At 46.4% G+C, this 26,490-nt stretch overlaps 1 protein-coding gene across 1 annotated transcript in view; it reads left to right on the top strand.

Annotated features, from left to right (window-relative positions):
• LOC144768450 (G-protein coupled receptor 54-like) overlaps positions 1-25,355 on the top strand; it is a 124,101-nt gene extending 98,746 nt beyond the window's left edge. The window contains exons 4-5 of the mRNA XM_078652119.1: positions 18,815-19,053; positions 24,981-25,355. Coding sequence (XP_078508245.1) covers positions 18,815-19,053; positions 24,981-25,355 — 614 coding nt within the window. The remainder of the gene's footprint in view (positions 1-18,814; positions 19,054-24,980) is intronic.
• The last annotated feature ends 1,135 nt before the right edge of the window (positions 25,356-26,490 follow it).

The raw sequence follows: 26,490 nt of genomic DNA, 5'->3' as shown, positions 1-26,490 counted from the left end.
TAGGCATTGGATACGAGCAACCTGCCCCAATTCTATCCCCTGCTTCAAGGAGTAGTAGGTATCTGTTTAAGGCTGGAAGGATTCCAGGCCTGTGTTGCTGAGGAGCACACCGATTGGGCTGTAGCACGGGGCGTTACAACTTTTGGATGTACACATGCTAACACGGGGTTGGAAATAGATTGCATCGCATTGCTGGGTACCCGGCGACAGGCTTGGCTTGTTACGGCCACAGGGTCATGGGGGTGACATGGCCAACCAGAGGATTAGAGGTTACAATCAAGTTTGTTGGTACACAAGTGTAACTGCCGGGGAGTAACAGTGTATTGTTCTTTCAGATACCGCGTGGTCCACGTCGCAAGGTTAGCAGCCCCTGGGGGAAAGAAAAGGCGTAAATCATCAGGTAACTGCCGGGCGATGTCCATCTGGTCAGCCCTTGAGTGAGGGAGCTGGGTGGTGCGAGCGGCTTGTCCCGCCCGGGTAGGGTGGGGGTCAAGTAAGGGAGCGGAGCATCGGGCAATGCGCGTTTCGTCACAGGTTTGCGGGCAGTGAATACGTTTTGACAATGAATTACACGGTTGTTTTGCAGAGGTTTGCGGGCAGTGAATACGTTTTGACAATGAATTACACGGTTGTTTTGCAGATTGCGTCCAAGAACGCGGGCAAGGATTGGCAGCGGCTGACTTTGAAGGAGCTGCAGATAATGCACGAGTTGCGTGCGTCGGTTGCGAGCGGGGCATCGGGTAACGCGGGTCTCTTTACAGGTGTGCTGGCAAGGATTCGTTTTGACGACAAATAACACAGTGTTGTTTTAAAGATTCCGTTCAGGACCGCGGGCAGGGACCGGCAGCGGCTGTCTTGAAGGAGCAGCAGGTAATACACGGGTTGCATACGTCAGTTGTGAGCGGTGCATCGGGTAACGCGGGTTCCTTTACAGGTGTGCTGGCAGGAAATACGTTCATGATGAATAACACAGTGTTGTTTTACAGATTGCGTTCAGGAACGCGGGCAGGGATTGACAGCGGCTGACTTTGAGGGAGCAGCAGGGACCCGGAAGGGTAGAAGCATTCGCGATGAGCTCCCGCGGCGCCGCGTTGCCACAGGATGGGCTATGGGCGGAATTCTTGGCGGTCGCACAGGCTAAAGGGCCAGCATGGGCACAAGGCTTCATTGAAGCGCGCCGGCTTGAGGAGGCAGGCCGATCTGCGGCCCCCGAGGACGCGCCGGGCACTTCGGGAGAGGGGACGTGTCGGTCCACCCGCAAGCGGAAGAGCACCCGGAAGGAATTCCCAGCCGCGCCAGCACGCATTTATCAGACAACGACACCATCCCCTCCTGTTGTACCGCCAGCAGATACTGCGGCCGTACCTACCGTGGTACATGAGTCAGTGGCGGGAATGACGGACTTGGCCCAAATGGGTAAGACAATGGACGATATGATGGGTTTGATGGCTATGTTTCAGAAACGTTTAGACACCATGGCGGCTGCACAGGAAAGGTTGGCCCCACTGTCAGGGTCGGCATCAGCGGATCCGGTGAGTCAAGTATGGGCTCAGTCAGGGCCGCCATCGATAGCAGGGTCACCGCTGCTGGCCGGGCCATCAGTATTGCTACCCGCCAACTCGGGTGCCAACGCCTCCACCACACAGAGTGCCTCGCCAGCCAGCCAGCAGAGTACGGCCACCAATGTTCCCCAAACGGTCGCCCCGATTCTCACGGTCACCCCGCAGATTGTTAATACCTTTAATTCTCAGAGTGTATCAGCAGTCGCCCAGCAGAGTAGTACTCCCGCTGTTCACCAAAGTATGGCCCCCATGTTCCCTCTAACGGTGGCCCCTCAGATTGTCAATGCCCTTAATTCGCAGAGTGTGTCAGCAGCCAGCCAGCAAAGTGTGGCTCCCGTGGTTCCTCAGGGTGGGACCCCCATTATTCCTTTAGGTACGCCCCACGTCCTACCTCAGACTGTCGCCCCTGGCCCACAGGCAGCCGGCCAGGCACCGGCCACGGAAGGAGCATCAGCGAGCCCAGGGAATGGTATAGGTGGGCCAGCGGTAGGGGCCGCGTCAGTTCCGGCAGGGGCATGTCAGCCAGCTGGCGCATGGAAACAGGGCATGAAGTCAAAAGGTGGCTGTTCCTTGGCCAGGCAGGTGCCTCAGGCTGCGAAGGAAGGTATATGGAGAAGGGAGTATATTGACATTCTGACCTTATTAATGCACGACAACGCAGGGGCTGACACAAGGAGGATGGGAAAGAAAGAGGAGGACAAGGTTAGGCTTCAGCGATGGCCTGAAAAGACCATTGAGAACTGGACCGAGGCATTCAACATATTGGCAGCTATCATAGTGCAGAAGGACCCAGCTCAGAGCGAGGCCCTGATGGAGTATGCCAACTCCATTCAACAGGGGGCAAGAGAGTCCGGAGGGATGGGCTGGTTTTCATACGACCAGGAATTTAGAAAGACCATGGCCAGCTGCCCAGAAATAGGGTGGGACCACACTGACATCCAGCTTTGGTTTAAACTCATGTGTAGGACTGGGAACAACAAAAGGGACACATCTCATAGAACACAGAGCGAGGGTAGTGATGCTAAAAGGTGGGAGCATGATCAAAAGTGGGAACAGTATCCAAGGCGGTCCTTCCAGCAGCCCTTTCGGGGGGGCGGGGGAGGGGTCATGGAGCGGGACCAAGACGCTTTAACTCAGGGACCTGCAGACTGTTTAACAACGGGGCAGGTACCTGGGGGAGTTACTGATTTTATGTCGTTGTGTGCGTCCAGTTATGGTGAACATGCGATCACTCCGGTGCTCTAAAGCACTTCTAAGATCCTGCAACTCCTCGTTGCTTACATGGGTGGGGTCTGGGACTCGCAGTCCGGGGGCTCCAACGGCGTGCGCGAAACGGTGACTGGAGGGATGGGTACGGTCAAGTTGTGCAAGGGTGCGAGCGGCAAGTCCGTATATTATAGACGTCTTGGCAACACATGAATGCTTCATTGTGATAGCTCTGCCTTGCAACCGACACGCAAGCATTCTCGAAAGAAACTCCAGTATCGTTTTATGTTAATAATAATTTTAAAGTTCCTACGTTGTAAGTGGTTCAATTTACCAGTAAAGATGTCATTAGCTTACTAAAAGGGCACAACTGCCGATCTCTATTCAGTAGAGATGTCATTAGCTTACTAAAAGGGCACAACTGCCGATCTCTATTCAGTCCTTGGTTCGAACATGCGGCAAAGTGCTAGACATAAGACATTATATGTCACACGTAAAAAGACTGGAGATATGGCTATGCCACACATACCTAGTCCCAAACTTCGACAGCTATGTATAGGTCACGGCAATTACTCCAGTAAGTTAAACAGAGGTATGCTATCTTTGGAATACGAGGGGTTAACTTGTTTCCAGTTTGAATAAACATTATGTATGTGTGCGAATGGTGTGTGAATATGCAAGCCTACAACCAGTATAGACGCTACGGCACAAGTCACAATGATCAGATAATTACGATCCCTTGCTGATCTGCTGCGGTTCCCTCGTCTCCTTGCTTAACTTTACGTACGAGGAAGCGTCACTCGTACTATTGTACTGTCACTCATAATTACACTCAAATTATAAGATGTCACGCATAGCAACCTGCAACTGGCAGTATGCGGACTGGCGCAAACACCCCTGCATCGGAGATAGGATCAATGCTGAACAAGTGAGTGTTCATGTTAAGTAAACCAATGCCATATTTAACGGCCTTGGCGTGTCCCGTAGACAAAGTTAGCGCTAGCAAAGGGGATTGTTCCCAAATGTCTTGTTTACATAGGAATCGACAAATTTCTTTTATCATATAATCTACTAAATTGTAGGCAGACACACTTCCTGGTAGGAAACTGATATCCAGGCTGTACTTAAGCACACAAGCACTGTGTTACACCAGAGAATCCTTCATGGATCCACAAGCAGCAAAATCGGCATGCCAAGCTTGTTCGGCAAACACGCTACCCTGTGTAGGGCTCTACAGGTGGTACGCAATACAGGCCAGACACCCAGGCACTAGAACGAACGTACAGAGGCAGCCATGACGCTTGTGCAAGTGCAAAGGTAAAACAACACGTGAAAAATAGCATACGGTGTGTTCAGAGAGAAGTGGGTGGCTGCCCCTGAGGGTAACAAACAAAGGTACAAGGAGAGCACCGCAATAATGGCAAACACTTAAACTGAGAACTGGGAATGACATTGACGGTTACGGGCACCCGCTAGCCGGCCCTAACCAGTCGCAAATAATTGTCTTGCAGTGACCTGCCAGGACATTCACTGTCATGATTATTGATGCACCATGGCTCAGGTAACCAATGGCGCGTCTTAAGACCCGTTTAAGAAATTTCCATAAGTGGTGTGGCCGATGTGATTGAGAGCATGAGAACTATAGCAAGAAACCTTTATTGGCCGGTACCGATCGGTGAGAAATAGACTTTGATAAAGTGCACTAAACAGCAACCGAAAGTAGCTAGTTGGTGGGGGGCTCTGTCATCGACGGGGGCCTCCTCCAGAGCTGTGGCGGAGTACAGGGCGATCTGGAAGCAGATGGACAGTAGGGGTACCTCTGCGGCAGAAGGATACAGTCAATACCTCTGCCTGGCACAGTAGGGGTGCCTGAGCCAAGAACCTGGAGTCAAGGGGGTTCCAGGAAACAGCGTCGGCGCCCTGTTAGTCCTTCGGGCGGTCGGGGGGCCTGAACCGACCGGGGGTGTGCCTCATCGCTCTGCCCTGACAGGGGGGGCGGGAGTAGATCGAAATAAAGTGATAATGTACTGCACCGTCAGAGCATCGACTCGCCGTGCAAGATGGCTCGTTAGGCATGCGGGTCAGCGAGGGGCTGCCGCATTGGATCGCCTGTAAGATGACCCACCTTATCTGCTACTTGTTGTGCGAAATAAACCTGCACCACTGCTTTCCCACAAATATGTCTCGTGAGTTTCCTTGGTATGTAAGTGTTATGGTGCACAATGTGGAGCGAGCGCTGGCGGTGTGGGCACTATGCCGCTGGCCGCGCGACGCAAAGGGGAGCTGAGCGAGACAGCGTCTTAGTACCACATGCCGCGCGAGAGGAACTGCAGCGCGCCAGTCTATTGAGCCGCCATCCTCGCTAATGACCAATGGGAGGGCGCGACCAATGGGAGGGCGCCCTCTGGCGGGGTGGGCGTTCCCAAGGGGTTTATAGAGAGCACAGCAACGCTGCTCGGTCTCTCCTGCCGCGCTCGTTCCCTGGGCTGCTCTGCGCTGTTCCCACCCTATCCCTGACCCAGCGGCAGAGCGGCAGGCGAAGTTGCGAACTGTTAATGGTCTTGTTTTATGTTGCAGGCGGAGTCACAGGGCAATCTGGAAGCAGATGGACAGTAGGGGTACCTCTGCGGCAGAAGGATACAGTCAATACCTCTGCCTGGCACAGTAGGGGTGCCTGAGCCAAGAACCTGGAGCCGAGGGGGTTCCAGGAAACAGCGTCGGCGCCCCGTTAGTCCTTCGGGCGGTCGGGGGGCCTGAACCGACCAGGGGTGTGCCTCATCGCTCCGCCCTGACAGGGGGGGCGGGAGTAGATCGAAATAAAGTGATAATGTACTGCACCGTCAGAGCATCGACTCGCCGTGCAAGTTGGCTCGTTAGGCATGCGGGTCAGCGAGGGGCTGCCGCATTGGATCGCCTGTAAGATGACCCACCTTATCTGCTACTTGTTGTGCGAAATAAACCTGCACCACTGCCCTCCCACAAATATGTCTCGTGAGTTTCCTTGGTATGTAAGTGTTATGGTGCACAATGTGGAGCGAGCGCTGGCGGTGTGGGCACTATGCACCGGGACCCAGTCACTGGATGTGTGTTTGTTTAAGGGACTCGTCTATCAATGGAATAGCCTGTGCAGTGGCACTGGGGCCCAGGGACTGGAGTTGCTGTGTTTGATTCAGGACTCTGATGTCAATGTCATAGTCGGTGCATTGGCACCAGGTCGCAGGGGACTGGAGTTGCTGTTTTTTATTCAAGGACGCTGCTATCAATGGAACCGAGGCCCAAGGGGACTAGAGTTGCTGTGTGTTTTTTGAGGGACTCTGCTATCAATGGCACAGTGGATGTAGTTGCACTGGGGCACAGGTGGCTGGAGTTGGTTTGTTTGTTTCAGGGGCTATCAATGGCACAGCGGGTGCAGTGCACCTGGGCTCAGGGGACTGGAGTTGTCTGTTAATTTCAGGCACTCTGCTATCAATGGAACAGTGGTGCAGTGGCACCAAGGCCCATGAGGACTGGAGTTGCTGGTACTTTTCAGGGACACAGCCATCTATGGTTCAGCCAGTGCAGTGGCACTAGGGCCCAGTGAGGCTAGAGTTGTTAGTACTTTTCAGGGAAGCAGCCATCTATGGTACAGCCAGTGTAGTGGCACCGGGTCCCAGTTAGACTGCAGTTGCTGGTACATTGCAAGGACTCAGCTTCATGACGCAGTGAGGCTAGAGTTGCTGGTACTTTTCAGGGACACAGCAATCACTGACACAGCCGGTGCAGTGGCACCAGGTCTTAGTTGGACTGGAGTTGCTGGTACATTGCAAGGGCTCAGTTTGGGGCCAGTGAGGCTAGAGTTGCTGGTACTATTAAATAGGGCCAGCTTTAGCGCTGGTGGCGCCCGGTGCAACAGTCTTTTTGGAGCCCACTCAACATGACCACCTCCTCGGATTCCCTCAATACCACCCAGCAAAAGTGCCCATCATCTCTCCATAGCCACTATCTCACTTACATTTCACTTTGTTTTAATGCACTTGGAAAGTCTGGCTATACTATTCCACTCAACTATCCACTTAAAATGCAGATCTGTTCTTTGCAACAGGCATATTAACCATTTATGCTACTTTATGGAAGTCTAAACTGCCACTAGAAAAAACTCAGATCTCTCTGGCCAGCAGGAACATTCATGACAAGCGCAATCTTGACATTTTGATATCAGCCTAAAACATGGACATACAAGGAGCAGGTGCTTTTAAATTGTAAGTTATCGCAAAACACTGCAGCTCCCTCTGAGGTCAGTGCCCCCTCCAGGTCAGCGCCCTGGGCGGCCGCCCCAGTTGCACTGCCCTAATGCCGGTCCTGCTTTTAAGGGGCTCAGCTATTAATTGCACAGCCGATGCAGTGGCTCCGGGGCCCAGTTGGACTGGAGTTACTGGTACTTTTCTGGGGTGCAGCTATTAATGGCACAGCTGGTGGAGTGGCACCAGGGCCCAGTAGATCTGGAGGTACTAGTACTTTTCAGGGACACAGATATCTATGGTACAGCCAGCATAGTGGCAGCTGGTCCCAGTCAGACTGGAGTTGCTGGTACATTGCAAGTACTCAGCTTCGTGGCCGAGTGAGGTTGGAGTTGCTGGTACTTTTATGGGCTACAGCAATCACTGTTACAGCCGGTGCAGTGACACCGGGGCCCAGTGAGGCTAGGGTTGCTGGTACTTTTCAGGGACACAGCTTCCAATGGCACAACTGGTTTAGTGCATCAGCGCCAGGAACCCTAAGGACCCACTCAACCATGGTATTGTAGTGCATTACAGCCCAGACAGCCAGTCACAGGCCCATTATTCTTGCTTGTATTAGGCAGGGTCAATGGCGCCCTTGCCATGCCAATGCTACTTTTGTGGTCTACTTTGTCTTGCAGAACCATCACTGAGCTCCGGTATCCTGGGGGCGCTATGCGTTCTGTGGCACACACATTCCCTGGTGGACACCTTCATTAGAGGAATAACTTTCTTTGGTACAAAGGTAGACACTAAAGTTTTTTTTTTGATGTGCTTCCCTTAGAATTGTGGGGCATATGTACAATGTCCCTGTGTGACTTTTACTTCACCAAAGCATCACTTTTGTGACGGAGGCACAGTGTTGTGGCCGATATTTCTAAGGCCACACAAGGCCACCCTATGAGACTTTTCATGGCCTTGTAAATATGGAGTAAGACAATACCTTACTCTTGGGTGGAAGGGGCATTTCATGGGTATTTTTGTGGGTGTTCCCATGCAACACCCATGGTTTTTGACACTGTCCCAGATTTACAATATAGTGTAGATCTGGGGCAGCTCCAAAACTAGCTCCTTCCCAAAGCAGGTGTAACGAGGAGAAATGTTTACATTTCTCCTTCCTTTTTCCTCTTCCCACATGTGCTGCATTCGGCAGGCACATAGAATGAGAAAAACACCTCCTTTGATTGTTCAATCATGCCAACAACACAGACCCCCTTGTGCCATGGTGCAAGGGTGCCTACGTTGGCGCTTGCCTGCAGTTTGTGGATTGGCACTGGCAGAAAGGACAGGAATACACTCTTTCTTGTATACGGCTCATTCCTGCCCTTTTCCTTTAACATAGGGCAGCTCCGCTAGAAGGCTTTTGGAGCTGCCTTGTAACAAAATATTGTAAATATGTCCCTGTGTCTCAAAACTAGTACAAGCAAAATGTATACAATTAAATGTATTATGCTTCCCTATTTGTTAGTTTTCTTGGAACCTGAGGAAAAAACTGCCCTATCTCATATTATCACAGAGTTGTTCCTTGGGAAGGGTAGTCACTCCCTCACCTCCCACTCACTCTTGAACTCGTGGGCCTTTGTAGTGCCTATGGCATGAGGCCTGCAGCTACAAGTCTGTCGAGCTCACATGCCCACTAGAACTCCCAGAGTTGGACAAGGATTACCCTTCAAGGCTACCTGGAGTTTTTTCCAGAGCTAAGTTTCCTCTGACCAGAGTGGAGCTGACCCAGGATCCTTCCAAGAGTAACAGTTCACTTGTTTCAGAAAGCAGAAACATGTTGTGTATTTTAGGGAATGCCGTCAGCACACAAGGACACTACTGGTGAGCCCAGGAATCCTCACCATCACCCGTTACCCAAAGGGCGTACACTGTGCCTCTTGATCAGGATCCCCCCAGGCAAACGGGAACTTCAACCTGTATCTCTGATTCTCCCAGGGTCCTTCCTTCAATTGAATTTACTTCAAGATGCTGGCACATGCCTACACGGCCCTCTATGATCAAGGACTATCAAATATCAACCACAGCCTGAACTTCCACCAACCCTCCAGACACAAAGGGGCTGATTCACAGAACTAACTTAAGACAAAATCCTAAACTTACTACTTTTGGTATTCACAGAAGTTAGGATTTTGTCTTAAGTTTGTCTTAAGACAGTCTTAAGACAGACTTAAGACAAAATCCTAATTTAAGTCTGTCTTAAGTCTGTCTTAAGACAAACTTAAGACAAAATCCTAACTTCTGTGAATACCAAAAGTAGTAAGTTTAGGATTTTGCCTTAAGTTAGTTCTGTGAATCGGGCCCAAAGGGACCGATTCACAGAATGAACTTAAGACTCAATCCTAAACTTACTACTATTTTGGTATTCACAGAATGCACTTCCTACTTTTGGCATTCACAGAATGAACTTACTACTTTTGGTATTCACAGAAGTTAGGATTTTGTCTTAAGTCTGTCTTAAGTCTGTCTTAAGTTTGTCTTAAGACAAACTTAAGACAAAATCCTAACTCCTGTGAATACCAAAAGTAGTAAGTGCAGGCCCGATTCACAGAATGAATTTAAGACTCAATCCTAAACTTACTACTACTTTTGGCTTTCACAGAATGAAATTACTACTTTTGGTATTCACAGAAGTTAGGATTTTGTCTTAAGTTTGTTTTAAGACAAACTTAAGACAGACTTAAGACAGACTTAAGAAAAAATCCTAATTTCTGTGAATACCAAAAGTAGTAAGTTCATTCTGTGAATGCCAAAAGTAGTAAGTGCATTCTGTGAATACCAAAATAGTAGTAAGTTTAGGATTGAGTCTTAAATTCATTCTGTGAATCGGGCCCCTGCACTCCACCTTCCTTGTCCTCACACACACTCCCTGCATCCACCGGAGCTAGAGTAGAGGATGTTCCTCTCCTACCTCGCTAAGGGCCCGATTCACAGAACGAACTTAAGACAAAATCCTAAACTTACTACTTTTGGTATTCACAGAAGTTAGGATTTTGTCTTAAGTCTGTCTTAAGACAAACTTAAGACAAAATCCTAACTTCTGTGAATACCAAAAGTAGTAAGTTTAGGATTTTGTCTTAAGTTAGTTCTGTGAATCGGGCCCAACGTCCTTGAACGTCCTTTCCATCCAACTCTGTACATCATCCTCTCTCCCCACATTCAGAAAGGGCCTCAAGAACTGGCTCTTCAACTGATCCCTACAAGTACCTAGTGCCTGGATACCTTTGTGGGTGAGTAGCTGCGTTTCCTAATTCCGAGTTGATTGATAGATGCATGGCATGTTTCATAATTCCGAGTTGATTGATAGATGCATGGCATCCATGAAGACTGGGCGGCTTGAGAGACTACCTGTGCCAGAGAGTGTGTCAACTAGTCCTGAGTGAAATTCCTTTTTGTCTTGCATAATCTTACAACCTTCCCAGCATTTCAAGGTATGCTTGTTACACAAAATGCCTGAGATTATGCCGGTATGCGTCGTTGCATTATTAAGATGCTGTTCGGGTAAAAATAAAAAAAAATATTATTGCCAGAGCATCCGAACCATGAGAACGATCTGAATGGGAGTCGCTGTTGTTCTGCCCTTTTTTGTTGTTAGAAGAAATGTATCTTCATGTTCAAAATAGACACATGGATGCAATTTACAATAAAAAATAGCACAAAATGCTTCACTGTCATTTTGTTTAATTTTCCGTCATTTTCTGGGCATTTTATGTAATTCCCCACAAAGGAAATAAGTAATTCCCTGTAGCATAATCATGCAACATTTCCTAAAAATTCTGCAAGATTATGCTTGAATTATGCAAGTAGAATGATTTTTTATTCAGCACAATTTCTTAGCGTAAAAATTCCCCACTTGAGGATGCATTTTGTGGTAAGAAATAGTGCTAAATGCAACCGAACACAAATAGCAAATGCAAGAAGGTGCTCACGTTTGCTAAATGTCCTCCTGGGGTAGGATTTTTTCTTAACTTGCTACCGGCATTTAGCGTTATTTTCTTAGCCCAAAATTGATGCAAGAATGCATTTTACACTAAGAAACATCGCTAACTGCGGCAAAACATGAATGGCAAGCAATTGCTTGCTAAATGTAAACAAAAATAAAATGTAAATCCAGTACGTGTATAGCGCACGAATCACCCCCCAAGGGGTATCTCGGCTCTGGTGACCATTGGGAAGATTAAGCAAGCTATTTTCACATGGTGCTGGGCAGACCCCTGCCACTGGAGCCGGGGATCGAATTGTGATCCCCAGCGTCCATGTCAGTCGCCCTGGCCACAGCACCACACCTATCCCCGCTCTTGTGTTAGGATGTTTCCCCCTAAATTACTCATAAATACACAAGGAGAAATAATTGTGTAATTATCAGTAATTCCGTATCAAAGAGTAATGTGGAATTACCAAAATTACTCTGATTACTCTAGTGCAATTGGAATTCTTCACAAGCCTAATAAGGAAATAAGAAATAAAATAAAGAAATAAGGTGAATTTTGCCCAGGCCTAGTGTCAACCTGGGCTGAGGCCTTCTAGGTGGGGTAAATGTAGCAGTAGTAGATAAGCTTTATTCGATAAAAGATTTATCATAAAAGCATTTACAGAATAAAAAAAATAATATCATAGGGTAAAAGAATCCAATAAAAAAAAAATGGAGCACAGATACCATAATGATCATATGAATAAAAACCATTAAAATGCCACACTATACAATTGAGGATAAACATCAATTTCATATAACTAGTGTCACAAATACATAAGAAAGGAGTTAAAACCAAATATTAAAACAAGTCCGTCGCCCATATCTTACAGAATTAGGAACACATTACCTCTTTCCCCAGGGCTTTTAGTCATATTAGCCAGGCGCACCCTAGATACTTGGCAACTCCACAGACTATTGTCAAAGAGGAGGTGTCAGTTTTCAGGATAAGCAGGGCAGCAATGTGGCTCATAAAGCCTAAAGCCTTACATGCTGGCTTGAGCCACTTTTCTCTGGCATTTTTGTACGCCGGTCATACTAGGAAAAAGTGAGCGATAGACTCCTCATGATGTCCACAGCTTGGACAAGATGCCGGTACCAGATTTGACCCTTTCCATAATGATGTTACAGTGTTAACTTGCAGAGTTCCAAATCTCATCTTCATATACAGGGACCTATCCCTAAGGACCTGAATGAAGTCGAGATAGGGTTCCAGTCTGCAGATGTTTTTATGCTTGAAGAACCCCTCTGTAAGCTTCCCAGGCTTTTGGATGGATAGGTCACGTTTCGACACCCAGTCCCAGTAGGCACGCTTTAAGTCCTGTTTGGATGGGGGTGTCTGCGTGGCCCAGGCCTCACTTAGTCCAATAATGCCAGTATGATGTCTGAGGTCATCTATCCATTTTATCCTACGTCCTGTGTCGAGTGCCAGCAGCTCATCAAAAGCTGCGGCATAATTGGACAACTCAGTGGTCCTCTTGAGGCGAGCCCAAAAAAGCAAAGGACGACGCCTAGCAATGTCCTGTATGTGCCTCCTTCCTGTGTCATATAACAAAGGCTTCAGGGGAGTAGAGGCAGGAAGAGAGGTAAGGGCTCTTAAAAATGTATTTTCAGACCTAGATAAGTCTCCCAGGTTTTCCATACCCCACAATTCTGCTCCATAGAGGGCCGAAAATAATGCTTTCCCCTCATAAATGGCGAGCGCCGGGGTAATCGGCCTACTCACAGAGAGGCTCTTTTCTCTGATGATAGACCCAGACACCCGCCTATGATTTAGAAGCATCTTATCTAGATGGGAGGCCCACTTCATACTTTTCATGATTCTGATCCCCAGATGATCAAAGGAATCAACCATATCTAGTGGGACATAATTTAAGGTGATGTTATTTCTGAAGCGCTTGGATGGGTTGATGGTCATCAACTTGGTTTTATTGGTGTTGATGGTTAACCCCTGCACCTTACAGAATTGGTCAAATCTATTGAGCAGTTTCTGTAGTCCGCCTGGTGATTTGGGGATTAGGAGGGTAAATGTTGTTCCTATTCCCTCACTAGACCACCCCACCTCAACAATGCATGCAATTTCCCTTTAGCTGTGACACCTGCCTCTGTTTTACCACTCTTTTGAATCCGCTGTGAGTTATGGTCTGTTCTCTCCTACTTGCTGATCAAACTTGTTTTTCTTTCCAAAATGTTCCCAACTTCCCAACAGTCACGAGATACCCCAAGGTGAAGTGCCCCAATATTTATTTTTCTCATCAGGTAATTGATAACATTCTGAAACAACATTTCCTGTGGTCAATCTCCTTTAGGGTGCTGCTACTACGTCAGGCATCCAGTATACCACCTGGATACCCATCTGAAAATGCTTCTTGCTGTTAAATTCCAGGTCCATCTCCAAAGGCCTCTTCCTTGCTCCGATGAGGCAGTAATTCACCTCAATGCACTGATTGTACACGTTTCTCACTGGTAAAACTTTTGGAAGTTCGAATCCGAACTGATAACCAGTTGGAAGTGTAAAGATCTTATTGCGCACAATAATTTTCTGGTTAAGAGACTGTCTATGGAATTGTAGGTGATGTCATAAACAGCGTAATCTCCTATTAAAACCACTAAACAACAAGCCTTGGTCCACTCCTCGCTAAGGTGGTTGACTTCCCATACGGTGTCCCTCACGGTTTGACCCACTGCTTCTTTTCTTCAATGATAACCCCAGCTGGAATCATGCTAAGGGATGATCTGCATTTTCTGGTGAATTTCAGTGGTGTTTCAGGCAAGAGGAGAGTTGCCGTGCCTGCTCAGTTGTTTGATGATGAAACTTTTCAGACACTCAACCCAGTCACAGATCTGGGTTGAATCCATCATCGTTCTTTAGCTCACTTTGCCACCCCAGTTCAGACCCAACTATATGCATAACAGTTTTGACCCTGTTCCCTATGGGAACAGTCCAGCCTGAACTACCAAGCCAGGTCTTCCCAGGACCGGAAACAAGCATCCTGGAACTGGTTTCGGGCTAACAACCCTCATCAGCCAGGCTACTTGAATCCAGTGGCAAAGTGAGCAAAGGACCCACGTCTGGACATACCCTGCCAACTTAGGGCAAACAAAGCAAACATAAGGAGATGATGGACGGAGTGATGAAACTTTTCAGACACTCACCCCCAGTCACATTTCTCAGTTGAATCCATCATCATTCTCTAGCTCATTCTGCCAACTCAGTTCAGACCCAGCTATATGCTAATCAGTCTTGACCCTGTGATTCATGGGAACAGTCCAGCCCAAACTGCCAAGCTAGGTCTTCCCTGGACCGGAAACAAGCATCCTGGGACCAGTTTCGGGCTAGCTTGAATCCAGTGGCAAAGTGAGCATGGGACCCTCGTCTGGGGGTGAGTGTCTAAAAAGTTTTAGTGCTCTGTCCATCATCTCCTTGTGTTTGCCGTGCAAAATGTAGCAAACCTGATGTTATCAAGCTAGGCTGTGATATTCCTCAGGCCCCTCCATAAATGGATGGGTTTGGTCTGAGGTACCTCTACTCAGTAGCGGCTGGTGACAATTGAAAGTGTTGGGGCGCAAACTGATTGGCATACTGCACTGTAGCGAGCGAGCGCAGCGAGCGAGCCCGAACCCCATAAGGGCGGTTTGGGGGTGTTACCCCCCGGAAAAAAATTGAAAAAAAGAGAAGAAAAATCGTGCATTTTCAAGCAAATTTGAGAAAGCAGGAAGGTTAGTAAAGCAATTGTGAAAGTGCAGTTATTACATTAATAGATGGCATAACATAGGTAGCTGCTTATTCAGTATAACCACAGAGCACTGCACTGCAGCGAGGGGGGGCTGTGGTCAGTGTGGAGCCCGGAATGAGACGGCTACAGTTCAGGACTAGCTCCGTACGGTACAATGAGCATCGACACTGGCTCCCGACACAGAATCTAATGCTGGCTCCTTACACTTGCACTTACACTTGCACTGAGGCTAAATCCTTACACTGAGCTCAATATTATTTCATTGCACTGAGCTCCAACGGCAGCTTCCGAGAGCTGGGGTTTACCCCTAGTACTCAGCCTGAGACCCTTGTCTGCCTCGCTCCTCACTATATATAAGGGTAAGTGAAACTGTAGGCTCAAGGCTTTAATGCACGAAATAAACTAAAAAAAAAAAAACGTGCCCTTAACATCTTTGTCGTTTGCCCCCAACCCAGCGTTACTTGGCTGCAGTTTGACTTATCAAATGCAGCAATAATCAGGGTTGAGTGGGCCCTTCAGGCTGCCGGCCCCGGTGCCACTGCACCTGCTGCACCAATGGAACCCGCGTCCCTGGCATCCATGTCTCCCATAAAGGCTTTCCCCGCAAATCCCCCTTCTTGCATGATCACAAACACACTATCAAGTGCGAGCTGGTTGTGCGTGGTGAAGATGGTTCTAGCTAATGCATGTGTGAAAAACATGCAGTTGATTGCACATTAGCTGCTGACACCGAGCGGTTTCTCCGGAGTGGAACAGCACTCGCAGCTCTCCTCCACGGGCACTTTTTTCCTGCTTGTCAGTCTCGCTCCTACAGTTTCTTTGGCAAACAGCTTTATTTGTCAGCACCGTATCTTGTACGCCGTGAAATACAGCATGTAAACGCACCTGCGGTAGCTAAGTGTAAACCTAAAGTCATGTGTTTAAATGTCAGTTGTCAGTTTAACAGTCCTGCTAGTTTGGGGGCTCGCAGATGTAAGCCTGCCAATGTGAAGGTCAGGGGTCCAGAAAGAACACACTTCGCTCTGTTTGCGGAGGACCCCACAAGCCAGCCAAGAGATTCGAAGGGGGTTCACACATCTTTTTTGCAGATTGTAAAATTTTTTTTAAAAAGATGCCCTTCTGGTATTATTACCTCATTTGATAAAAAAAGACCGTGGGTTCTGGTTTGGCTGCATGTTGGTGGGAGTCAGGTGAAGCCTTTCATTGCGGGCTTTTTGCAGAATTCATAAATTCTTGTTTCAGCCGCCAAGGGCCCTTTGCCAATCATTGTAGGTTTAACTTAGTTTATTTCAAGGCCGTTCTGGTCAGGACTGATAAAAAAGGCACCCATGCATCAGATTCTGGAACACAATGCTGTTAGATCACTACAAACGCCGACACTCAAAAAATACAATTGTGACCGGTAAACGCCAGCCTGCAATTCAAGCCTCCTCTCAACACATACCTACGGCCGGGCATTGAGGTCTGTCTGAACACAAAAGCGACTGAAACCCTCAAGTCGCGGCTTTAAGGTCAAGTAATAATCCACTCATCGCTGTGACAGAAACAAAGAGTGTGTGAACAGGGATCAAACCCTCTGCCTGTCAGGGCGCAGCCTGTGTTCGATGAAACAACGTTGTTCTGTTTGTTGTCTGTGTGGAACCATATGTTAAAAACCATCACAAAAAAGGTCAACCAGATCTTTCCAATGCCTGCGATCGAAAATGCAATACCCGGGCACTCTCCACACAGAAAAAACATACAGTCAATTCTGTGATCGCAGTAAAACAATGTACCACTCATTTATCCGGTCTGAGGTACAAAAAAACGCCAAAGGGACTACATATATAAATACACATAGAAAGAGACAGAGAGCGGAATAGATAAACTCGCACCACGGTTCCCTTGCACTTGGTGTAAAAATGTAAAAGCACTCAGAGGTGGTACAATGACTATCGAAATATAACGCACATCATTCTGCCCAAGAAAAATAAATTCAACAATGTGAGTGCAGAAAAATAACAGCACGAGTTTAGCTTGGGTAAAACAGCAACACACAGTCCAGCTCACGGTCCTGCTCCCCTCTCTCTCGTTGCTCCCTTGAAATATCCAGCCTTTAGAAATTGCAGGAGAGCGGTACACAAGCAGAAACTAACTAGTATACGGCTCCGATAAATGCAGGGTAAACCGAGTTATTCCTCACAGTTACTAACATGAAACAAACAGCCTAGGCCTCGGCTCTGGCTAGCACAAGGCCCAGCGTCATCGGTCTACAAGACTCAATCAAACACCATAAATTACACCATATCAACTTTACTTGCCCCGCGTATGTGCTAAGAACTGTCTGATACTCACTAAAAATGCCAAGAGAGACTACTGAAGTCAGTGTGAAGTCTGGTGATGACCACGATCGACGAGTACGACGGGTCGAGAGAAACCACAGGGCACAGGCTGGCTGATGCGCACGCACCATGTGGCAAGTCCCAGGGAGAGAGAGTACTAGAACCAGGATCCGACGTCAGCAGTGCCGCACGCCGCGAAATGGCCAATCACTGCATGACTACATGAAGTCACATACAGTGATTGGCCATTATGCAGTGCGGCTGAGCAGTGTGCCACCACCCACGCACGGCATCCAATAATGGATTGCCCTGCCCTGCTGCGCAGTGACTGCCCAATCCTGGCTAGGGGGGCACAGTGACTGCTCGCCCTGTGTCGCCCTTTCTAACGCTGGGGGCTGCTGACGGTTAAACCAGCACCCCCCTGGTCACTGTCTATGGGGGAACTTAAATGCGCATGCTCGGGCTATTTTCAGCCCCAAACTTCACTTGCGCGCTACACAACAGGTACGTTGGCTGTCTGCGTGGACTGTCACTCAAGCTGCGCAGCTGTCCAGCCCCCCTGTGTGCAGCGCACTCCCGGATAAGTCGGGTGCTGCACGGATTCCCGGCGGCGCTCGGCGCTTACTACATTATTCATGATCAGATTATTTTTATTTTTCGGTGACAGTGTGCATTTTCCTTGCAGCCGCGGGTCCATGGGGCTAGTGGGGCTACGCCCCTACGCCACAATGGACGCACCGCGGCTGGCTCTACTGTCACCAAACCACAAACAAATCAAGGAATCTGGTTTAAATACCATATAACCTACCTGAAGTGAACTGAGAGGCTAGGGGCCCGATTCACAGATCTAACTTAAGACAAAATCCTAACCTTACTACTTTTGGTATTCACAGAAGTTAGGATTTTGTCTTAAGTTTGTGCTAAGACAGATTTAAGACAGACTTAAGACAAAATCCTAACTTAAGTCTGTCTTAAGTCTGTCTTAAGACAAACTTAAGACAAAATCCTAACTTCTGTGAATACCAAAAGTAGTAAGTTTAGGATTTTGTCTTAAGTTAGTTTTGTGAATCGGGCCCTAGGTGAGCCCACCAATATTCCGCATAAGACAGCCAAAGACATCAGGTCCTGTCTCTGAGTAAGAGAGATCACACTATCAAGGCTCGACTGTGTTAATCATCAGGGGGTAGAAAGCTATGTCGCCAGAGCTATGTTTGTGCTAAAACCGTAGGACAGGATCATCAGCTTCTACTTATTCCAGCTTCATTATTTTCCAATCTCAGGTGATCCAGTTTACTGTCTTCTCTATGGTCCAACTCCATATATCTTTGTTGGGGGGCAGCACCTCCATATTCCTCTAACCCCTAGGATCAGGGCTCACTTTAGCAAATGCTGATGAGAGCTGTGTGTAGATATACACCTCTAACATGCATTACATATGTACAACCCACATTAATATAATATATATGGTACATATTGTCCACTGACCAAAGGTGGTCAGGATGTGTGCCACAAATTTCCTCTGCGCTTGATGGAGTTGGTGGACCATAAAATGTTTATGTAACTTTTTACATACAAGCTTTTGATCTCAGAGTGTATGTATTGCTTGGCTGTCTGAACAATGTAACATCTATGTAGCCGCTAATTGCATCTGGGCACATAGACCCATGCTTTGATGTTGAAGTAGTGAATACTTTTAGTGAAATCAACAAAAATGATCTGATATAACATACTGTGAGCCCACCCTGCCTCTGTCTTTATCCAGGTTCCTTCCTCCTGTCCACCCCGATTATACCATATCAGAAGATCCAGGACGGGTACTGGTATGGCCCAAGGACGTACTGCATTGAGAAGTTTCCCTCGGATGGACCCAAGAAGGCCTGCATTCTCTACCAGTTCCTGGCCGTCTACCTGCTGCCGCTGCTGACCATCTGTCTCTGCTACTCGCTGATGCTGAAGAGGGTCGGCCAGCCGGTGGTGGAGCCGACGGACAACACCTACCAGGTGAGTAGGCCTGAGTACAATATTGCATGGTATTGGACTCTATGGGACCACCACAAACCTACCCACCGACTAGTAGATGAAGGGTTTCGTTTCAGTAGAGTATTGTATACTGCAGCGACAAAACCACCCACCAACTACTAGATAAGGGGTCCCCAGTCGAGTAATCTATTTCAATGGACCCTGTACTACAACAATAAAACCACCCGCCCATCTCTAGATAAGGAAACCTAACTAGAGTATTGTATCTCACTGGACCCTGTACTACAACTATAACACCTCTGCTCACTATTAGATAAGGAAACCACAGTAGAGTATTGTATCTCAGTGGACCCAATACTTCCGCCCAAACCAACCGCCCACTACTAAATAAGTGGTCCCCTCTAGAGTATTGTAACTCATAGACCCTGTACTACAACTACAAACCATTGGTTCACTACTGGACAAGGGGGTTCCAGTACAATATTGTATACCTGTGGACTCTGTACCACAGCCACAAAATCAAACTGACCCTCCTACTACTAGATAAGGGATCCCCAATGCATTATTGTATATCAGTGCACCCTGTACTACAACTAGAAAGCCACCCGCCCCACAGCAATGTGCTAGTATTGACTAGTTTTATGAGTATATAAACAATGCAGAACTGCTTGCTCCACTTATGTCACTCTTGGCCACTATATGTTCCTTAAAGTGTTGTTTTTGGTTGCCCCTGCTGCTGATCAGACTTAGTTCCACTCAGTCTTAAATCAACATGTCCAGATTCCACCTCACTGAACCCGGGTCTCTTCAAGTCCTAGACACTGAGGGACAGATAAAGTGATTTGCCCAGAATCATGTGCTTGCTTTATTGGTCAAGTGCCCAAGTTAGGATTAAACGTTAAGGGCCCAATTCACAGAATGAACTTAAGACTTAATCCTAAACTTACTACTATTTTGGTATTCACAGAATGCACTTACTACTTTTGGTATTCACAGAAGTTAGGATTTTGTCTTAAGTTTGTCTTAAGACAAACTTAAGACAAAATCCTAACTTCTGTGAATACCAAAAGTTGTAAGTGCATTCTGTGAATACCAAAATAGTAGTAAGTTTAAGATTGAGTCTTAAGTTCATTCTGTGAATCGGGCCCCAAGTCTCCAGCATGGAAGGTAAGTTGGTAACCGCTAGATTTAGGGGTATTATTTACAGTTTCATGGACAGGGTACTTCGCCACAGACCTAGCACCTGATATTGCCTATTCATATACAATCAGTGGCACTCTAAATAGAGGGCCCGATTCACAGAATGAACTTAAGACTCAATCCTAAACTTACTACTATTTTGGTATTCACAGAACACACTTACTACTTTTGGCATTCACAGAATGAACTTACTACGTTTGGTATTCACAGAAGTTAGGATTTTTGTCTTAAGTTAGTCTTAAGACAGACTTAAGGCAGACTTAAGACAGACTTAAGACAAAATCCTAACTTAAGTCTGTCTTAAGTTTGTCTTAAGTCTGTCTTAAGTTTGTCTTAAGACAAAATCCTAACTTCTGTGAATACTAAAAGTAGTAAGTTCATTCTGTGAATACCAAAAGTAGTAAGTGCATTCTGTGAATGCCAAAAGTAGTAAGTGCATTCTGTGAATACCAAAATAGTAATTAGTTTAGGATTGAGTCTTAAGTTCATTCTGTGAATCGGGCCCAGAGTTAGTTTGCTCTGTTTAGAATTAGTCAAAAAGCCATATTTGCAGTAGCAGAGCTGCTCCTGGATCCTCCAGCAGCAACATTGGCTGCACATCGGTCTAAGTACCTCAGATCATCCACCCTATTTATGGCAGATGTTCTGTTATACTTTTGTCCCTATTCAGGAACAGCCAAGAAAATCTTGAAGGTTACAAACAGAAAAGCAAATCACCCTCAGACACCTTAATGCATCAGCCAGGCTGGGACCTCTAAGGGCCCGATTCACAGAATGAACTTAAGACTCAATCCTAAACTTACTACTATTTTGGTATTCCCAGAATGCACTTACTACTTTTGACATTCACAGAAGGAACTTACTACTTTTGGTATTCACAGAAGTTAGGATTTTATCTTAAGACAGACTAAAGACAGACTTAAGTTAGGATTTTTTCTTAAGTCTGTTCTAAGTCTGTCTTAAGTCTGTCTTAAGACAAACTTAAGACAAAATCCTAACTTCTGTGAATACCAAAAGTAGTAAGTGCATTCTGTGAATACCAAAATAGTAGTAAGTTTAGGATTAAGTCTTAAGTTCATTCTGTGAATCGGGCCCTAAATGTGGTGGGTTGTCCTCCACCAGGGTTGCAGAGGTTCTGACCTCTGACAACCTGGCAGGGTGACATGCCACCTGCCAAACATTAAGGGCCCGATTCACAGAATGAACTTAAGACTCAATCCTAAACTTACTACTATTTTGGTATTCACAGAATGCACTTACTACTTTTGGCATTCACAGAATGAACTTACTACTTTTGGTATTCACAGAAGTTAGGATTTTGTCTTAAGTTTGTCTTAAGACAAACTTAAGATAGACTTAAGACAAACTTAAGACAGACTTAAGTTAGGATTTTGTCTTAAGTCTGTCTTAAGTCTGTCTTAAGACTAACTTAAGACAAAAATCCTAACTTCTGTGAATACCAAAAGTAGTAAGTTCATTCTGTGAATACCAAAAGTAGTAAGTGCATTCTGTGAATACCAAAATAGTAGTAAGGTTTGGATTGAGTGTTAAGTTCATTCTGTGAATGCCAAAAGTAGTAAGTGCATTCTGTGAATACCAAAATAGTAGTAAATTTAGGATTGAGTCTTAAGTTCATTCTGTGAATCGGGCCCGTAGTGACCCTCTTAAGCCTCTCCATGCAGCCTATTCTAAGATGACACCTACTACCATGCAAAGAAGTACAAATATGCTCACCTGCCAACTCTAAAATATGGCGCCCATACCCAGACATGTAACATCAGATATATTTACCTGCTTTGCTAAGATGGTACTAGACGTAAAACAGCAAGTAGCTATGCCCACCTACAATAAAACTGCACATTGTATTAGACAAAGTTCTGACACAATGCTACACTTCTCACAAATGGATGAATCCGAGCACTAGCTAAAACTGTAGAGATGCCTACCCACCCACAGCATGATGGCTTCCATACACATTGGGCTATGGAAGGGAAAGAACTGGTACTGCAGCTTAAACAGAGGTAGACAGATATTGGTCTGCATACATGTGCAATTCTGATAAACATTATGTAAACTAATTCATAGCAGGCATGCTATTGCTGACATGTTTTGGCTCAAAAGTCACAGCTATATCTTCTAATCCCTCTAATGATTTACTTGCTACATTTCAGCCAAATTGTTCAGTTGTTGAGGACGGGTGCAGTGGATGACGGTTACTTAGAAAGAGGCTGCTTCAGAGGTGGATGATGCATCAGATGTCAGCTGAGATTCTCAATAACAGTATCAAGGACTATCTGCCTTAACAAACTTCAGGTGGTACAGAATGTGGCGGCTCGTCTTATTCTGATTCTTCCCAAGCGTCTTTTAGTCAGGGATGGGATTTGCTCCCTCCACTGGCTTCCTGTCAGGAAACACATCTGCTTTAAGGCCTTGTGCATGGTATTTAAGGCCTTGCATGTTATGGGCACCTTACCCTTGAAGTCTCTCTTTCAATGGTATGTTCCGGGGAGGCAATTGAGATCCTCCTCACGAAAAAAACTTGTGTACCATACATTTCGCAGGACTAGATGGGGTAGCCGCTTCTTTTCAGTAGCAGCCGCCAAGTTATGGAACTCCTTACACATTTACATTTCTAATGCGGTCACGTTCTTGACTTTTAAAAAACATCTGAACACCTGGCTCTTTTCATCTTAGTTCTTGGCTGCTTGGCCACCTCTCATCTGGTGTCCTCCTGGTCTGCTATAGCGCCTTGACACTTATGGGTATTAGTTCGCTTTATAAGTGCTATCCTATCCTATCCCATCCATAGTGATAGTAATTTTAAGGCAGCCCTAGGGCTATTTGTCATGTTTCAGCTCTCATTCAGCCCCTTTTCCCAGAACTGTAGACTCCATTCAAATATTTGGGAAGCCTGCATAGCAGTGCATGTGCTGGCCCTCTCAAAAGTATTGATGCCCAAACCACACTTTCCAGCATTGCAGAGCATTTTAGAGAGGAAGTGTGAATCTGGTTTTACACAAGCAATTATTTTGTTGACTGTATCACAAATGATTTATTTTTTTCATATGCTTACGTTGGTCACATCAATTTTGCTGATGCAGACTTGTAGACAGATTTTCAAAACTGTCACCCAACTTAGACCAGAATTAAAAAATGCTGTGCTGCATTGCGTGACAGGTAGGGAGCAGGAGAGTGCCATATCTACAGAGAAATGGCTCTCTCCTCCCCTCTCCCTAGCGCCAGCACTGATTTCAGTAGCCCTGCGCCAGGCACACACCGTAGCGCCATAGTGCTGGGTGAGTGCTTGAGTCTACCATCGCTATCGGCCTGGAAGAGTACCCTTCCTGTACAAAATACTGTGGCTAGACAAGTTTAAACACTTTTCCTACTTTGTATGTGTGCTGCACAATGCAGCGTGCATGCAAAGTCCGAAAAGAAAGGAGAAATAAAAACATTTCTCCTTTTAAAGCCTCCTTTCAAATGTCATTAACTTTTGGCGCTAAACCCTCTACAATTCTTTGTAGATCGGGCTTTGCGTCAAAAGGCCTGGGTGGTTGCATAGGAATGTCCTTGTTCCACCCATGTAACGCTCCATTGGCGCTAAGTAACACTTAGCAGTGCTTGCCGCTGCTTTGCGTTACTTTTAGGGGACTTTCTACCCCAAAAAAAGGTTGGTGCTGGTCAGCAAATTAGGAATAAACATTATGTGCAGGCTTTTGTGACGCTAACCCTGGACAAAATGCTTGTAAATATACCCCTTGGTTTGAGCAGAAATTGTTTTTCATGAACTATGAAACTGGATGTGCGCTCCAGTCGCATGAGTTGCTCTGGCAAGGTTTTTCACATGACTTTGGAAACTGTAGGCCTCATTTACGAGCCCCGTTGCGCCACCGGAGCATCACTTTTATTGACACTCCAGTGGCACAGTGTGTTGGCCCATATTTATGAAGCCACGCAAAGCCACTCTGCATGGCTTTCATGGCCTTGTACATATAGTCCGCTTTCATACAGTACTCTGCATGAAAGGGGTGTTCAATGGGTATTGCTGTGGGTGTTCCAATGCAACACATATGGAATAGGATGTATTATCAGATTCACAAGGTTTTGTAAACCTGGGAATGCGTCAGATTCCTATGGCTCCCCAGGGGAGGCCTAAGGAGACGCAACGAGGAACAAAACCTTTATTTCTCCTTGGTTTTTTTTTCTCTATGAAACAGGAAAACACCTCTTGTGATTGTTTTTGTTCAGGAAGTTGCCCAAAAACAAACACTCCTACAATGCAGGCGCCCTTGCACCAAGGTTGAACGTGCCTGCATTGGCGCATGGCAGCCCATTGTGCACCACCGCAGCGGAAAAGGACAGGAATGCACCATGTCTCATAGATACAGTGCAATCCTGTCCCTTTCTTTTGACGCAGGGCAGTGCAGCAAGATTCCTTGCAGTGCTGCTCTGTGCCAAAGCCTCGTAAATGAGGCCCTGTATGGGAAATACAATGAGCTGGTCTCTTGTGTGCCATTTTACATGAGGGTGTACCTGGTGTATCATTTTCATGCAGATAACTATGCATGTGTATTTCATATTTGGATTTAATATATAGTCTTATAGACCACTGCAGTAGAGGTGTGCTGGCATTGAATCTTTAACTTTCATTCATTCTATTGGTATCACAATTTAAAGCACTGGCTTCTAGGCACATGCTAAGGTCCATGGGATGTCAGACACTGAGATGTCTCTCGCTCTCGTTGCAGGTGCAGCTCTTATCAGAGAGGACCATCGCAATGAGGGGCAAGATCACAAAGATGGTGGTGGTCATCGTCCTCCTCTTCACCATCTGTTGGGGTCCCATCCAGCTCTTCAGCCTCTTCCAAGGCTTCTACCCGAACTTTAAGGCTGACTACGCCACCTACAAGATCAAGACCTGGGCCAACTGCATGTCCTACGCCAACTCGTCCATCAACCCCATTGTCTACGGCTTTATGGGGGCCAGCTTCAGGAAGTCCTTCAAGAAGGCCTTCCCGTTCATGTTCAGGCGCAAGGTGAGGGACATCAGTGTCGCCTCAGGGACGGTCAACAACGAGATGAAGTTTGTGGCCATGGAGTCCACCCAAAACGAGCTGAAGTGAGAATCTGAGAACTGGAGAAATGTTCCGTAGGCGTTCTCGGCCATATGAAATGCAGTAAAGGACCATCCTCAACCATGTTGCAAGAGGACTTGGACAAGTTGTAGATTCAGAGGATGAGTTGAGCTTGAGAATTATGGACAGAGAAAGACGCAGAGCTTCATAGTAACCTCTTCATCGGCACACGCTGGAGGGATGACGTGTCTTGTAGTGGAGTCGGTGTGGCTGAGCAGACCTCATGAAATAGAAACAGAGCTAAAAATGGGTTTGTAGTCAGCAGACGGATCTTGGAGAAAAGGTTTTCTACCTGGTGTGGCGAAACATCTTTTTCAGTATTCAAACACTTACAAATCCCACAGAGTTTTGAGGAAATGGCTGTAAAATACCACAACGAATCCGGCTACGCTGGCGACGGACAAAAACACATTTTTGGTTTTTACTTCCATTCCACCCATTACCCCAACCCACAACCCTGTCTTCCATGAGCAATCAACGTTTGGTCTACAATGTCTGTGATTGTTATCTGTCTCCTTCTGAGATGTTTCCAAACCAGCCTTATTTTTATTAAGTGTTGTGGGGAGGTCTCTTTCCTGTTTTACTTCAGTGTTGTCTCTTTGGCGGATTGAATACTCTTATGTATTTCCCAGAGTTTGTGGCTCTTCCATTTCATTTTGTAGTCACACTACAACACTTCCGGGGTATTTGTTCTGATGAAGCACATGGATAATTTTAAAGAACTTGAAAGGAAGACGTTACCACGGTGTAGATCTTAGCTTCCTTTATTTACGTCCACACTACAGCTCTCCCGGCAGCAACTGCTGTCCCAGGAGTTCTACACTGAACACTCCACGAGCGCTCTCGTGGGGACTTTATTTAAAGGTACATAACATCCTAACACATCCCCTTTCCCTCAATTGATTCAAACAAAAATGAAATTAATCACAATTAACCCACCCCCTCCCTAAACAAATTAATCAGATTGAATAATTGATTAATAATTGGTAGAAACATATATATAATAGAACTTAACATATGAGCAATGACTGTTCAGTATGTGACAAAATCTCGAAATTTTTCAGGAATACGTTTGTACCTGGTAGAACACCGTTTGGTAATCGTGTCACTTGATTCAACATTT

This window comes from Lissotriton helveticus, chromosome 1_1, assembly GCF_964261635.1.
Source record: "Lissotriton helveticus chromosome 1_1, aLisHel1.1, whole genome shotgun sequence".
Taxonomy (NCBI): Eukaryota; Metazoa; Chordata; class Amphibia; order Caudata; family Salamandridae; genus Lissotriton; species Lissotriton helveticus.
This window is presented reverse-complemented; position numbering and strand designations above follow the sequence as displayed.